The 14,541-nt window shown below is 49.7% G+C and overlaps 3 gene segments (V, D, J or C); all 3 read right to left on the bottom strand.

Annotated features, from left to right (window-relative positions):
* The window catches only part of LOC131489659 (immunoglobulin lambda-1 light chain-like), a 205,062-nt gene that overhangs the window by 33,159 nt on the left and 157,362 nt on the right, over positions 1-14,541 (bottom strand).
* LOC131489675 (immunoglobulin lambda variable 3-25-like) lies at positions 3,499-5,337 on the bottom strand. The segment is given in 2 exon segments: positions 3,499-5,065; positions 5,223-5,337. Coding segments are annotated over 2 exon segments (453 nt in total).
* On the bottom strand, positions 12,446-13,063 carry LOC131489686 (immunoglobulin lambda variable 3-25-like). The segment is given in 2 exon segments: positions 12,446-12,878; positions 13,018-13,063. Coding segments are annotated over 2 exon segments (428 nt in total).

The raw sequence follows: 14,541 nt of genomic DNA, 5'->3' as shown, positions 1-14,541 counted from the left end.
CACAAGGTCATAAGTCACGTGACTAATTAACTAACAAGCTAACTAATCACATAATGGAAGCAATGATTGTTAGTGAATAGAATAGGCTGAGTTAGACATCACATGCTCACTGAGGAGAGAGGGGAGGAGAAAGCATGTGGGGTCCAGGTGATGGGTCAGGACACGGTCTCTAAGCACACACAGAGGTGGGCTCCTTCCCTGCTGGAGGGGCTGGAGGAAGGCTGGGTGGGGCTGTCCCTGCTCCTGCCTGAATGGAGCTGCAGACTTTCCTTGGGCACGTGGAAGTGACTAGCAGGAGGAGGCCCCGGGTCTGAGTGCCTGTCTAGTCCCAAAGAACATTCTGCCAGTGTCCCAGTGTCCAGTGGGAATTATCTGCATGCACAGTTTATATTCAGTCAGCATGTCAGGGCACGTGTTCTGGCACCATCTTCCCTCACAGGACTGAACTAAGTGTGAGGGTGGCTTTCATGAGATCCTATTCTTTTTTTTTTTTTTTTTCTTGAGAGAGAGAGAGGGAGAGTGAGAGAGCCTGCCCACAAGCAGGGGAGTGGCAGAGAGACAGGGAGAGAGAGAATCCCAAGCAAGCTCTGTGAGCTGTTAGTGCCGAGCTGGATACGGGGAGACAAATCCCTCCCAAATCCTGAGATCATGACTTGAGCTGATATCAAAGTCAGGCGCTTAACCAACTGAGCCACCCAGGAGCCCCTCGTGAGATCCTATTCTGTGTGTAAAGAACATTGCAAAGGGTTGTATGTGGCGTCCTGGGGGAATATTCAGCACGGACCTGTTAGTCTTAGGGCTTTGCCTGGACATCTTGAGCAAGTACTGTGAATGGAGAGGGAAGCGCATGGACACCCTGGGAGGGCTGAGGGGCAGGGAGCCAGGGGAACATGGGACAGGAGGTGAAAGGACATTATGAGGATGCGTGAGGAATCGAAGGCTAGGGCTCGGTGTCCTTCAGGACTCCAGAGCTGGGCTGTATGCCACTTCTGTCATTCCGAAGGGTGGAGGGACCGCACAGGATCTGCCGTGTCAGGCTACACACGTCAGGCCAGGATCCACCCTCCCCAGGCCTCTCCTTGCTACTGGGAAGAGAGGGTAGACCTGCACATCTGGACAGATGGCACCTGTCCCAGGACGGGTGTGTAGCTAGAGGCGGCTTCTCAAGTGACAGCCTTGCACTGTCCCAGCCATTTGAACAGATCAGGCAGGTGTCTGAGCACACGGACCACAGACTGGACACAGCCTCCTGCCCAGGTGGCTCTTTGAGCTGACGCTTCCACTTTGCCACGTGGTAAGCAAGGAAGGGCCACATTTCTTCAGTCTTGAACGTACAAGATGTCGCATGCCAGGGGGACTGACACAGAACAGGGCACAGCAGGGGAGCGGTGCCAGCCCAGGGTGGCTTTGGTCTTACTTTCTCCTCATTGGGAAGCTCTGGGAAAGAGCCCCCTCCTCACCTTGCGTAGGAAGCATGATAATAATCAACCTCAGGGCCTGGCAGGAGCCCGGGGAAGCTTATAGAGGGTGTGCTGCTAGAGTTGGAGTCTGGTTCTGTGAAGTGTGATTCCTGACCCCTCTTCTCAGGCACGTGGGGCTGTGCCAGGAGCCGCTGGTAGTAGGAGACATTATTATCTCCCCAGGGCCCCTGCTGCCTCAGCACAGAAGATGGTAACCATCTGTGCAGGGGCCCCAGACACCTAGGGAGGCTGAGTCAGGACAGACTGTCTACGGGCCTGATGGGGGGGGCGAGCAATGTGGACAGGGGTGAGGGCAGGGCCCTGACCCTGTAAATCCTGGGTGGGAGGGAGAGCAGGACACCTGTGTCACAACTGTGCCGCCCTGGGGGGCCGTTCACCTGTGCTGGGAGCCACAGATGAATAGGAGTGAAGCCACTCAGAATGCGGTCCTGGGAGGACCAGCACCATAGGCTCACTTGGGAGCTGTTCCACATGCAGATGCCCAGGCGCCGCCAGACCTGCTGCAGCTGCATCTGGTGGAGAGCCCCTGCTCGCCCCCACCCTGCCTCAGGGGATTCTGTGCTTACTGAGCTCCACTTGCTCTGGTTTAGGCCACACGGAAAATCTCACTTCCTCTGCTTGTCTCCCCTGGTTCTACTCGGCCACCTGGGACTTGAGGCTTAACTTTCCTGCTGTGGTCACCCGAGCTTGGTTCAGTTTCTAGGCCCTGTAATGATTTGGAAAACATGGTTTAAATGGGGCCTTTTTCACCAGTCACATGTGTTGTGTGTTGAGGAGGAGGTGAAATCCCAACGGGACATGGACTGTGCTGCTCTGGTTGTAGAGAGTGTGCCATGGCTCCCTGTGACTCCTCCTGGTAGTATTTCAAAGTAGCGGCACCGCCTGGGTGTTTCATGAGGTCTGTCATGGAGCAATGGGGTCTCTGTTACACCACTGGGGTAAGCAGGAGAATATGAGTTCAGGAGATCCCCTGATACTCCCTGGGTCTGTGATTATAGTCATACATGAGTCACAGTCCAATTCCACAGGTCTGATAATGGACGAACGTTCCAGAATGAAGGTCTAGTCCTACCAACAGGAAACGATGGCAACTAGCTCAGGTGTTTGCTGAGGGAAGGGGATATGGAGTGAGTAGTGAAGAAGGTAGTTACAGACACCACTCCAACCATAGGTAGTGGTAACAAGCGTTTCTTCCTTATGTTGATATGAACATGTTTGCAGGCAAATTATTCATAGGATTTTGCTTTGTTCTATGTCATCCCATTATCACCTAACATCAGGTGTGCTCACTGTAATTTACATCTCAATATGGAAGTTGCAAGATATCAAATCCACAGGGATAAAAATAAATATCTCTAGCAGAAAAATGTGTATATCGTACCCTCTTGGGGAAAAGGGTGAGCATGTTTGTAATTGTTCGTGGGATGGTTTTATCTTATTAGGTGGAAGCATGACTACCAATGCACTCTTTATTTAGAGACTGGTTCGTGTGGATCTGAGTGGATTTCAGGTGAGTGAGTTTGGACTGTGGTAGCTTATTAAGTGTCAACGTTGACAGGCTGAACTGTACGTCACAGAATTGTTTTCTGTCTATATTTCTGGGGAGGGTGGGTGGGAAGAGAAATTCTTATGCAAGAAGTGGCGGGTAGAAGTGAGGCAGCACTCATTTTGTGTCTCACTTATGAGTCTGTGTATCTTCTGGTCACTTTGCTTTTTTGTTTTTGTTGTTGTTTTTGTTTTTTAATTTTTTTAAATGTTTATTTATTTATTTATTTCTTAAAAAATTTTTTTTTCAACTTTTTTTTTTTTTTTTTTTTTTTTTTTTAATTTTTGGGACAGAGAGAGACAGAGCATGAACGGGGGAGGGGCAGAGAGAGAGGGAGACACAGAATCGGAAACAGGCTCCAGGCTCCGAGCCATCAGCCCAGAGCCCGACGCGGGGCTCGAACTCACGGACCGCGAGATCGTGACCTGGCTGAAGTCGGACGCTTAACCGACTGCGCCACCCAGGCGCCCCAATGTTTATTTATTTTTGAGAGAGAGAGAGACAGAGTGCAAGTGAGAGAGGGGCAGAGAGAGAGGGAGACACAGAATCTGAAGCAGGCTCCCGGCTCCAAGCTGTCAGCACAGAGCCCGATGCGGGACTTGAACTCACGAGCCGCGAGATCATGGCCTGAGCCGAAGTCAGACGCTTAACCGACTGAGCCACCCAGGCGCCCCATCTTCTGGTCACTTTGTAGGAGGAGGCAGCTGCCCCAGTGTCCCCCATTCACCAGAAAATGGATGTGACTCTGCCACTGTCTTTCAGAACTAAGAGCACCTGGTGTATCTGGATCTTTTTTCCATTGTGTAAAATGACAAATAAGAATCTGATCTGTCTGAGGATCTGACATGCACATTGGGGGTTTGGGGGAGGAACTCCAGCTTCGTGTGTATACAGTGGCCTCCTCAGGTCCCTGGGGACCCTGTCGGAGATGCCAGCCATCACGGATTAGGTTCCTGGAAGCAGACTCTGAGATGGAGAAGTGCATGTGCAGGAGATCTGGAAGGAGGAGGGAGGCCAGACTGGGCAGGAGAGTGACCCACACAGAGGGATGCATCACCTGATTCCTGCAGGGAGCTCTAAAGCTGGGACCTTCAGGACATCTGAGCCTGAGGCAGGGCCTTCATTCACTCAGGCCGGCATTCACCTGAACTTCTCTGAGAAGGGGCAGAAACCTGGGGAGGCGGTTGTCTGAACCAAGAGCACTTCCCAGTGAGGAGGACCCCTGTGAGCTGTCAGGGCATCCTGGCAGCAGTGGTGTGTGAACCCAGATGTGGGGGTATGGATGACAACACTGTGACTATTGTACCCTCTGCTCCCCTCAAGTGGAGGTGGCTCATGATGCCAGGTCATCGGGAGCTCAGCTCATGGGAACATTGGGGGCTCTCATCCTGGTGACTGGTGTGAACAGTGGCCCAGTGACCACCATATAAAAATGCAGAGATAATGACCACTGGACAAAAACCTCCTTCTGTCTCCTGCACCCAGGCCCTCTATCCCCAGGTCATAACCGGGTTCTCAGAACCCAGGCAGCCTGGTGTTGTCAGCTCTGAATGCACTCCTGACCCTCCCTGTGCAGAGCCAGCCTAGAAGGCAGAGTGGATCTCGGGAGACCTGGGATCTGGGAGCCTGGGTCAGACCTGCTCATTGCTTGTCCACAGTCCTTCTGTGGCTGGAGGAGTGTGTGACACAGACAGGGAAGGGGTTCGTGTTTCACTTCCCCATCTGCCTGTGTCACTGTGAGCGTTCCCACTGCTGTCATAGGACTGACAGTAATAGTCAGCCTCGTCCTCTGCCCGCGTCCTGCTGATGGTCAGGGTGGCTGTGTTCCCCGAGTTGGAGCCAGAGAATCGGTCAGGGATCCCTGAGGGCCGCTCAGTATTTTTAGTAGTTAGGAGCACAGGGGCTTGGCCTGGCTTCTGCTGGTACCAATATGCATATCTTTCCCTCAGTACATCTCCAGAGCAGGTGATGGTGGCCATCTGTCCCAGGGCCACCGACACTGAGGGAGGCTGAGTCAGCCCACTGGAGGCCACAGAACCTGAAAAGACAGGAGAAGAGAGGTTGGTTTGAGGTCCAGAGGCTCATGTCCAGGGACCCACTGCTGATGCTGTGCTGGGGCTGGGCTCAGGGTTTGGGGTGGGCCCAACTCAGGTCCTGTAGTGGTTGAGCTTGTGCCCAGGGCCCCAGAGCAGCACCTGTGCACAGAGTGAGGCGCGGGAGCAGGAGAGGGGTCCAGGCCATGGTGGAGACTCCCAGAGCTCTGCCTGCTGAGACTCCACAGCAGGGCAGTCTCACCCAGGCTTTTCTTTTTCTCTCCAGGCCCTTGGGGAGGTGATTGTCAGTATTTATGCAATTTTATTGTTCTGTGGGGCTCCAAATGGATTAGTCACTTGTGATTTCAGAACATGTGACTAGGGAGGAAGAGAGCAGCCCTAGCTTCCTGCAAGGAACTTTCTGGTCTGAAAATCAGACTTGGTTTCCAAGGTCTGGCATCACAGTGAAATTTCCGGGATCTGACCATAAGACCGTTGTTCCAACCCACTCTGCCTGGGGTCCTGGTGCCCTGACTCAGAGTCTTGTAGGAGCCTGGCCCTGGTGTGAGCTGGGCCGTCTGAGAGACAGACAACACCTGATTCAGGGAAAGGTGGTTCTGCAGCCCCATTCCCTCCCCCCCCTCCTGCCTCATGTCCCCTCTGTGTCCCACAGACACACTCTGGTCCCATCCTTGTACGTCATTAGAATGGAAAACTCTCTCATTCTGAAGTTCATTCATCACCTTCTGCTTGGTGGCTTGCTCAATAAACACCACCTGCTCTTGGAGATTCATCACAAAGTATGTCTACTTACATGTGGAGTTTCTATCTCTATGACTCCCCCATCCCACAAGAGAGCAGAAATTGGTATCGTCAACCCTTTGGTTCCTTTTAATGCTTTCATCAGTGTTGTATATAGACATGTGAAAAGGATGAAACACCACTGGAAGCAAATTTTAAGCTTCCTGGTTTTTGTATGGGTCACCAAGGTCACACGTTCCTACAAGGCGTGAGCTCTGGGGTCCCTGAAGGGAGCTGGATGCTGTCACTGAACCAAGAGCAGCCCGTGGACCAGAGCCGTGGCCTGAGGCTGGGAGAATCCACTTTACTCTGGAGACAGTCTCATAAGCAGGTTGCTGACGCTACTTCCAGGAACCAGCAGCTCCCGGTTGCCTGCTGCTCTCTCCCTCGGCTGCTCCTGAGCAAGGAGCTGCAGCCCAGGGTCCGAGCTGGCCTGTAGGTGGCAAAGATGAGGCAGAGGATGAGCGGTCAGGGCATCCGTGGATGTGCCCAGCACAGAGGAGTCAGTCCCTGGGAAGACTGGTAGATAGAGGACCTTCATTTCCCGCTCAGTGTGTCAGGACTCCTGTCAATATTCTGGGTGACACCGAGTCAGAACCTCAGAATGTGGTCGCTGCAGCCTGTGGAGACAGGTTGGATTGTCCCCACTTTCTTCTGAGGATAGAAACTTATACACCTGCTGCCCCCCAGGCCTGGTGTCCCTGTGAGGCTCCCCCTGGGCAGCCCCGGCCTCCGTCCTGCCGCTCCTGATGTAGCTCTACTGCCCCCTGCTGGTGGAGGAGGACTCAGACCAGGAGCTTCCCTCCTGCAGGTCAGGTCACCAAGCACCTGTCACCTGAGAAAGGGTGTGGACCAGGGTTTCAACCTCCTATGGGCAGCTGCTGGCCCTGCCCTCCCCAGCCCAGCACAGACAGGTCATATACACTGGGCAGGAGGCAAGACAGGGGTGATTCTTATACTTATCCCAGGACTGAAATACCCTGGCCTAGCCCACAGTCTTCTTACAAAAAGGAGTGTAACAGTAAAGTGTAAGGTCTATTGCATTTGAAAAGGGTTAGTGTCCAGACAGACCTATGTGATGTCTCACAGCCACCAGATTCCTGTGTATTTAGGAATCAAAACTGATGCCTCCTGCATCCCTATTAGTGTAGTTGGGTCATCATGGCAACAGGTGATGCTTCTGGCACTAAGTTCAGTTGAGCACCCAAACCTTTAATCCTATTGTTATTATTATCTTTTCTAGTTTTTTTTTTTTTTTTTTAATTCCAACCCACCTCTCCTGGATGCGTGGTGTGGCAGGATTTGTAAACTAGTCTCGTCTGTTGTTTGGTGAAATTGGGAATCTGCTAATTCAGACTTGGGTATAGTTGCACATGATAGAGGTCATAGGTTAGCCAAAAATTTTCCCTTGGATTCCCACAGAGGAACGCATGAGGCTCCTACACCAAAGTTAACTCACTGAGACCCCATGGAGTCTCTCTCATTAATAAGACTCTTACAGTATTTTGTATTATGTAATGTGAAAAAAAGTGTTTCTTATATCAATATAAGCTTCTTCATTTCATGGCAGGTAAAGGGAAGGCCCGAGAGACTAGGTGCCCAGAAAACAGAGGAAAGTGGGTCAAGTCCTGGAATGGAGCCCACTAGTCCCTGGGCTCTTTGGGGCAGAACTTGACCAAGGAGGGAAGGAGTGAGTGTGAGGCCAGGCTGGGCAGCAGGGCTTCCGCCCCTCAGCTCATTGCCATCCCCATCCTGACCTGACCTATAAAGGGGCCTCCTCAGCCTGTACATGGGGTGGGTTAGCAGGGAGGTGTCCCAGGTTAGAGCTGGAGAATCTGTGGGGATGGTGGAGGCTGTCTGGCTGTGCAGGGGGCTGGCCTGGGTTCCGATGCTCTGCTTTGCAGTATTGCTTGGTCCTCTCTCTGTGCTCCCCTAAGCAGGTGGGAGTGACAGGGGTCTCATGGCCACTCTACAGAGGGCAGATGAGTCTTCTAGGGGACGACAGTGCCTGTAGGTTCAGGATACTGTGGGGCTCATTCTCAGGGGTCCCACTTCTGCAGCATCCCCTGGGCTGAGAGTACGGTCAGAGTCATGCCCAGTGTCCTGTGGGGCTGAACCTTGTGGGCAGGGCCTGGGAGGCAGCACCGGAGCCGAGTGTGAGGAAGGGGAGCAGGAGAGGGTCCATGTCATAGCGGGGACCCTAGACTTCTGTCTCCTGAGCCCACAGCTGAGCCTGGTCACCTCAAGCCTCCCTCATGCTCTCACCGGTCCTTGTGAAAGTGCTCCTCCTTAGGCTGGTGGAGAGAATCTCTGTGCTTCTGGGTGGGCTTCATGGGGATCTGGCTCATGAGGAGCTGTGCTCGCCTCCTGGCTCTGCAGGGGAGCTCTTGTCACTCTGTGTTTGAAAGTCTTAAAGGCTAGGAAGGGAAGGGTCACGTGAGGCCATTTCTGTAGCTGTTCTCATGAAGTGTACTTTGCAAATATTTCTTACCTTCTTTTTGTACGTAAAATCCATAACAGAAAAGGTTTTATCCTAATTATTTTAAGGATTCAATTCATCTCCCTAGATTTTTGATCTGTTCCCTGTAAATGTTTGATGTTCCACATTGTGCAGCGGAATGGGGTGGGAATCATCCTGAAATGTTGCTTCCATTTCCGTGTCATTTCCATTTGCCTTTCTGGTAGGCAGCATCTGGTGCCACTGTGAAACTCTGTCTGACAAACCTTGTCTTTTAGACCGTTTCCTGAATGTGATTAGTATTATCATTTCAATACAGCATCTTGCTTTTATTTTCCTGTCCTATCTGTTCTTTGTTCCTTCTTTCCATGTGTCTCTCTTTTTTTTGATGAATGAAACATTTTTTCTTCATGATTCCATTTTATCTCTTTTTGCTTACAAGCTATAAGTTCTTGCTATCGGATTATCAGTAACTTGGAATAGTGTACATTCTCGTATGCTGCCACGTTGCATGGAGTGTGAACACCTGATAACATACTTCTGTCTCTCACCTCTCAGCATATTCATTATGATTTTCATGCATATTATTTTACCCATATTAGAAATTCCAATATACCCAGTTCTTACATTTGCTGTGCACCACGAATTATCTTTTAAAGGAAAAATGTTAATATTTATCCCTGTAGTTAGCATTTCTGATTTTTACATTCATTTTGTAGATTCAGATTCTACCCGGAACCACCTTCTCCTGCCTGAAGGATGTCCGTTATTGTTGCTCTTATTATGGGTCAGCTCGTGAAAACTTCCGTCAGTTTTTCTATGTGTGAACAATTTTATCTAGATTTCATTTAACAGATATTTTCCCAAGGTGAAGCATTATTTTCTCCCCTTCTTTCAGTAGTTTAGAAATGTTAATCCATTGTCTCTTGCTGGCATTTCCACCAGTGCAAAATCCACCAGAATCCTCCTCTTTGTTCCCGAGTGCAGAGTGTGTTTTCTTCTAGCTGCTTTTTTTTATTAAAATTTTTTTTTTTTTAGGGGCGCCTGGGTGGCTCAGTCGGTTGAGCGCCGACTTCGGCTCAGGTCACGATCTCGCGGTCCGTGAGTTCGAGCCCCGCATCGGGCCCCTGTGCTGACAGCTTAGAGCCCGGAGCCTGTTTCAGATTCTGTGTCTCCCTCTCTCTGACCCTCCCCCATTCATGCTCTGTCTCTCTCTCAAAAATAAACGTTAAAAAAAAAAAAAAAAATTAAAAAAAAAATTTTTTTTTTAAATTTTTTTTAAGTTTATTTATTTTTGAGACAGAGAGAGACAGAGCATGAACGGGGGAGGGGCAGAGAGAGAGGGAGACACAGAATCGGAAGCAGGCTCCAGGCTCAGCCATCAGCCCAGAGCCTGACGCGGGGCTCGAACTCACGGACCGCGAGATCGTGACCTGAGCCGAAGTCGGACACTTAACCAACTGAGCCACCCAGGTGCCCCTATTAAAAAAATTTTTAATGTTTATTTATTTTTGAGAGAGAGAGAGAGACAGAGAGACAGACAGAGTGCGAGTGAGGGAGGAGCAGAGAAAGAGAGAGAGACACAGAATCTGAAGCAGGCTCCAGGCTCTGAGCCATCAGCACAGAGCCTGATGCGGGGCTTGAACCCACGAACTGTGAGATCATGACCTGAGCTGAAGTCGGTCGCTTAACTTCCTCTGGCTGCTTCTAAGATGGTCTCCTTTTCACTGCCTTGAGCGTTTGATATTGATAGGGTTGTTTCTTTTTTCCTTTTATTTCTTGTGCTTGAGGTTTTTTGAGATTTTTGGATCTGTCCCTCTTGTGTTCCATCACATTTAGAGCATTTTAGCCAATAATCTTTCAGATATTTTCCATTTCTGCACTCCCACTTTCTCTCCTTTTCTGACACAATCACATTCTGTTCCATTGCTAAAGGTGCCCTGCAGCTTGGTGATTCTCTGTTCAACTTTAAGTCTGTTTTCTGGGGGCACTTGGGTGGCTCAGTCGGTTAAGCGTCTGACTTCGGCTGAGGTCATGATCTCATGGTTTATGAGTTCGAGCCCCGCGTCAGGGTCTGTGCTGACAGCTCAGAGCCTGGAGCCTGCTTCAGATTCTGTGTCTCCCTCTCTCTCTGCCCCTCTTCTGCTCACTCTCTGTCTCTCAAAACTGAATAAATGTTAAAAAAATTTAAACCTTTTTTTCTGTTTTTCACTTTGCACTATCTATGCTGTGTCTTCACATTCCCTTGCCTGCTCCTCTTGTCATGTGCTGTCATTCAACTGTTTTATTTGTAATCAGAGACATCGTAGATTTCATCCTTAGAAATTTGATTTGTATCCTTTAATTTTCTTCTCTGTCTCTAGCTAACATGTCAAACATTTAGACTATGTTTAGACTAAACTTTGCAACATCAGCCTTGCTTGAATGTCCAGCCTTCCTGTCTCCCTGCATCTTCACACCTGCCAACCTATGACCACATGATCCAGGTCTCAAAATACATTTCTGTCTGTCTGTCTCTTTCTGCATGTGTGTGTGTGTAACATAAATATACATCGAGGTGTATGAGACATATGTCCGATTGGATCCGCATTCTCTGGAGAATCCTAACTAATGCACCTTATTAACTCTTGCTCTTTGTGTTCAAATGGTTTTATTTTAATTCTAACTTAGGGATGGAAATCCTCACCTCCTAACTTATCAAGTACCTCCTTGTGATGTGATGTTATTCTCATCTAGAATAAGGAGGTGATAACATGATTTTCTTTCCCCATCATTTTTGCCGACACTGTCATATATTTTGTTTTTACATCCGTTATGAATCACAACATATCATACTTATTTCCACTTAAACAGTTGACTTTTTAAATAGACACTAAGCAATAAAATATTTTTATACTTATCTATTTAGTTTTTGATATCTGATGCATTTTTTAAAAAAATGTTTAATGTTTTTGTTTTTTAGAGAGAGAGAGAGAGAGAGAGAGAACAGGGGAAGGGCAGAGAGGGAGGGAGACACAGAATCCGAAGCAGGCTCCAGGCTCTGAGCTGTCAGCACAGAGCCTGACATGGGGCTCAAACTCACGAACCATGAGATCATGACCTGAGCTGAAGTTGGACACTCAACCGACTGAGCCACCCAGGCGCCCTGGTATCTAATGCTTTTTGTATCTTTGTATAGATTCTCATTTCACTCTGTGTCCCTTTCCTTCTGTCTGAGGGTGTCCTTTCCTATTGTTTGTGCTGAGGGTCTGTGGGTGATTAGTTCTGTGAGGTTCACAGTTTGAGAAAGGTTTATTTTGTCTTCACTCCTAACTATTGGGAACAAATTGATGGCTACCAGTGGGTGGGGTGGGAGGATGAGTGAAGGAGGGGATGGGGTTATAAAGAAAACAAATAAAAAAAATAAGGTTGACAGTTTTTTTTTAAAGTGTTTTGAAGACATTGCTCCCCTGTTTTCTTGCTTCATGACATGTAATGAGAAATGTGCTCCCACCATGAAGGTGGTTCCTCTATAGGGAACACGTGTCCTCTCTCTGGCTGGGAGAGTATCTGCATCGCTGGTTTGTAGCAATTTCATTATGATGTGTATTGTGCGCTCATGTTCTCTGTTCCCTGGTCTTTGTTGAGCTTCTTGGATTTATTGGTTCATGGGTTTCACCAAATTTAAAAACTTCTTGACTCTTTTTCCTTCAGATGTTTTCAGTCACCACTCACTCCCCACCTTCTCTGCCTTAGGTACTCCCAATTACAGTCCTTGGGTGGAGTGAAGTCGTCTTCCCTGCACTCACTGCGCCTTTATTCAGTTTTTCCAGCTATTTCACTCAGTGTTTCATTTTGAATCGTTTTCTATTGCTATGACATCAGGGTCACTAATCACTTCTTTTGCAGCCTGTAATCTGCTGGAAATCTCATCTGTGTATTTTTACATCTCAGATCATGTGATTTTCATTAGAGAAGGTTTAAAAGATTTGGTCTTTGAACAATGTCTTCTATATCTGCTCCTAATATATCCGGTAATTCATGCACTCACAGTCACAGATTAAATATAGTTATAATAGATGCAAACATATCCTCTGCCAATCCACCGCTTGCAGAGCTCGCCTGGAGAGGTGTGGGGAAGGGGCAGCCTGGGGACATCAGATGTGGGAACCTGAGCCAGATCTATTCACTGCTTTGTCTACCAGCCCCCTGCGGCTGGAGGAGAGAACACAGACTGGGAAGGAGTTTGTGTCTCACTTCCCCATCTACCTGTGCCACTGTGAACCTTATTAGCACTGTCTGATGACCTACAGTAGTAGTCAGCCTCATCCTCAGCCTGGGCCCCGCTGATGGTCAGCGTGACTGTTTTCCCTGAACTGGAGGCAGAGAATCGGTCAGGGATCCCTGAGGGCCGCTCACTGTCCTTATAAATGACCAGCACGGGTGCTTGGCTTGGCTTCTGCTGGTACCAAGATGAATATTTCTCTGACAGTACATCTCCAGAGCAGGTGATTGTAGCTGCCTGTCCCAGGGCTGCTGACACTGAGGGTGGCTGAGTAGCTCACTGGATGCCACAGAGCCTGAAAAGACAGAAGACAGGTTGTTGTGATATCTGGTGGTTCATTCTCTCATTCCCAATACTGAGGCTGTGCTGGGGCTGAGCTCATGGTTTGGGGCAGGCCCAGCTCAGGTCCTGTGTGGGGAACCCAGGGGCAGCACCTGTGCAGAGTTTGAGAACAGGGAGCAGGAGAGGGGTCCAGGCCATGGTGGGGATGCCCAGAGCCCTGCCTCCTTAGACCCACAGCACTGCTGGGCTGTACCCCAGCCTCTCTTATTCCCTTCCAGGTCTTTGGGTCAGTGACTGTTAGAAGCTATGCAAATTTCCTACACTTTTGGGCCCCCTAGTAGATAAACAAATTGTGAGATCAGAATATGTGACTGAGGAGGAAGAGGAGAGCCCCCAACTTCCTGCAATCTGCTGTCAGGTAAAAAAAAAAAAAGACCAAACCGCCTTGGCCTCCAATGTCTGGGATCAGTCACCTTCCAGGGGCTGACCACATCATGACCATCTCACACAACCATGTTGGGGTCAGTCCTTGGCTCCCTCTGTGATCTCCCAGGAGCATGGCCATGGGGCTGGGCTGGGCCCTCTGAGAGATACAGACAACACCTGATTCAGGGCAAGGTGGTCTTGTGGCCTCATTACCTTCCTACTACTGCTTCCTGTCCTCTCTGCATCCCCAGAGGCATGTGGTCCCATCCTTGGCATGCCATTAGAATGTGGAGCTTTATCAGTAAAATGTTTGTTCATCATTTTGTCTGTGAGAGTCCTCTTGTTCAACAACCACCTGTTGGAGATTCATCACTAGACTTCTGGTCTAGTAACAAGTGGTGTTTCATCTCTGTGACACCCCCCATCCTACAACAGGCCAGCATGTAGCATTGTCAACGCTTTGATTCCTTTATGTTTGTTCATCAGTGTTTCAAGTAAACATGTGAATTGCATGAGAAACCATCCCTGACTAAAAAAGTCACCTTCAAGTTCCATGTCCTGTTAGGGTCCTCAAGTTTATGTCTTCCCAGATGGGGTGAACTTTGGAGCCAGAGCTGGGGTCCCTGCAGGAAGCTGGACCCTTCACTGACCCTAGGACAGCCCAGGGACCAGAGCGGTGATCTCAGGTAGTGAGAATCCACTTCATTCTGCAGACAGCCTTACAAGGAGGCTAAGGACACTCCTTCCTGGCACCAGGGGCTCTGAGTGCCCCATCTCTTGCCCTCTGAGATGATCCTGAGCAAAGCAGCTGGCGTCCTGCAGGTAGGGAACGAGAGGCTGAGGGTGAGTGGTCAGGCCATCTCTGGATGTGCCCAGCACAGAGTCAGTTCCCTGGGAACACTGGTGGACACTGAGGGGACTGGCATTCCCAAGCAAAGCATTAACTGTGTCAAGACCCCTACAGTGTCTTGGGTGACACTGTGTAGGTCTGACCCCCAGAATGTGGCCCCTAGAGCCTGAAGGGATAGGATGGATCATCCCGACTCTCTTCTGATGACTGAACCCTGGACAGACACCTGCTGCCCCCCAGGCCTGGTGTCCCTGTGAGGCTCCACCTGGGCAGCCCCAGCCTCTGTCCTGCTGCTCCTGCTGCAGCTCTGCTGCCCCCTGCTGGTGGAGGAGGACTCAGACCAGGAGCTTCCCCCCTGCAGGTCAGCTCACCCCAAAGCACCTGTCACCTGAGAAAGGGT

The sequence above is a fragment of the Neofelis nebulosa genome, chromosome 11 (genome assembly GCF_028018385.1).
Source record: "Neofelis nebulosa isolate mNeoNeb1 chromosome 11, mNeoNeb1.pri, whole genome shotgun sequence".
Taxonomy (NCBI): Eukaryota; Metazoa; Chordata; class Mammalia; order Carnivora; family Felidae; genus Neofelis; species Neofelis nebulosa.
Note: the sequence above shows the minus strand (reverse complement) of the source record. Positions and strands in the feature narration are given on the sequence as shown.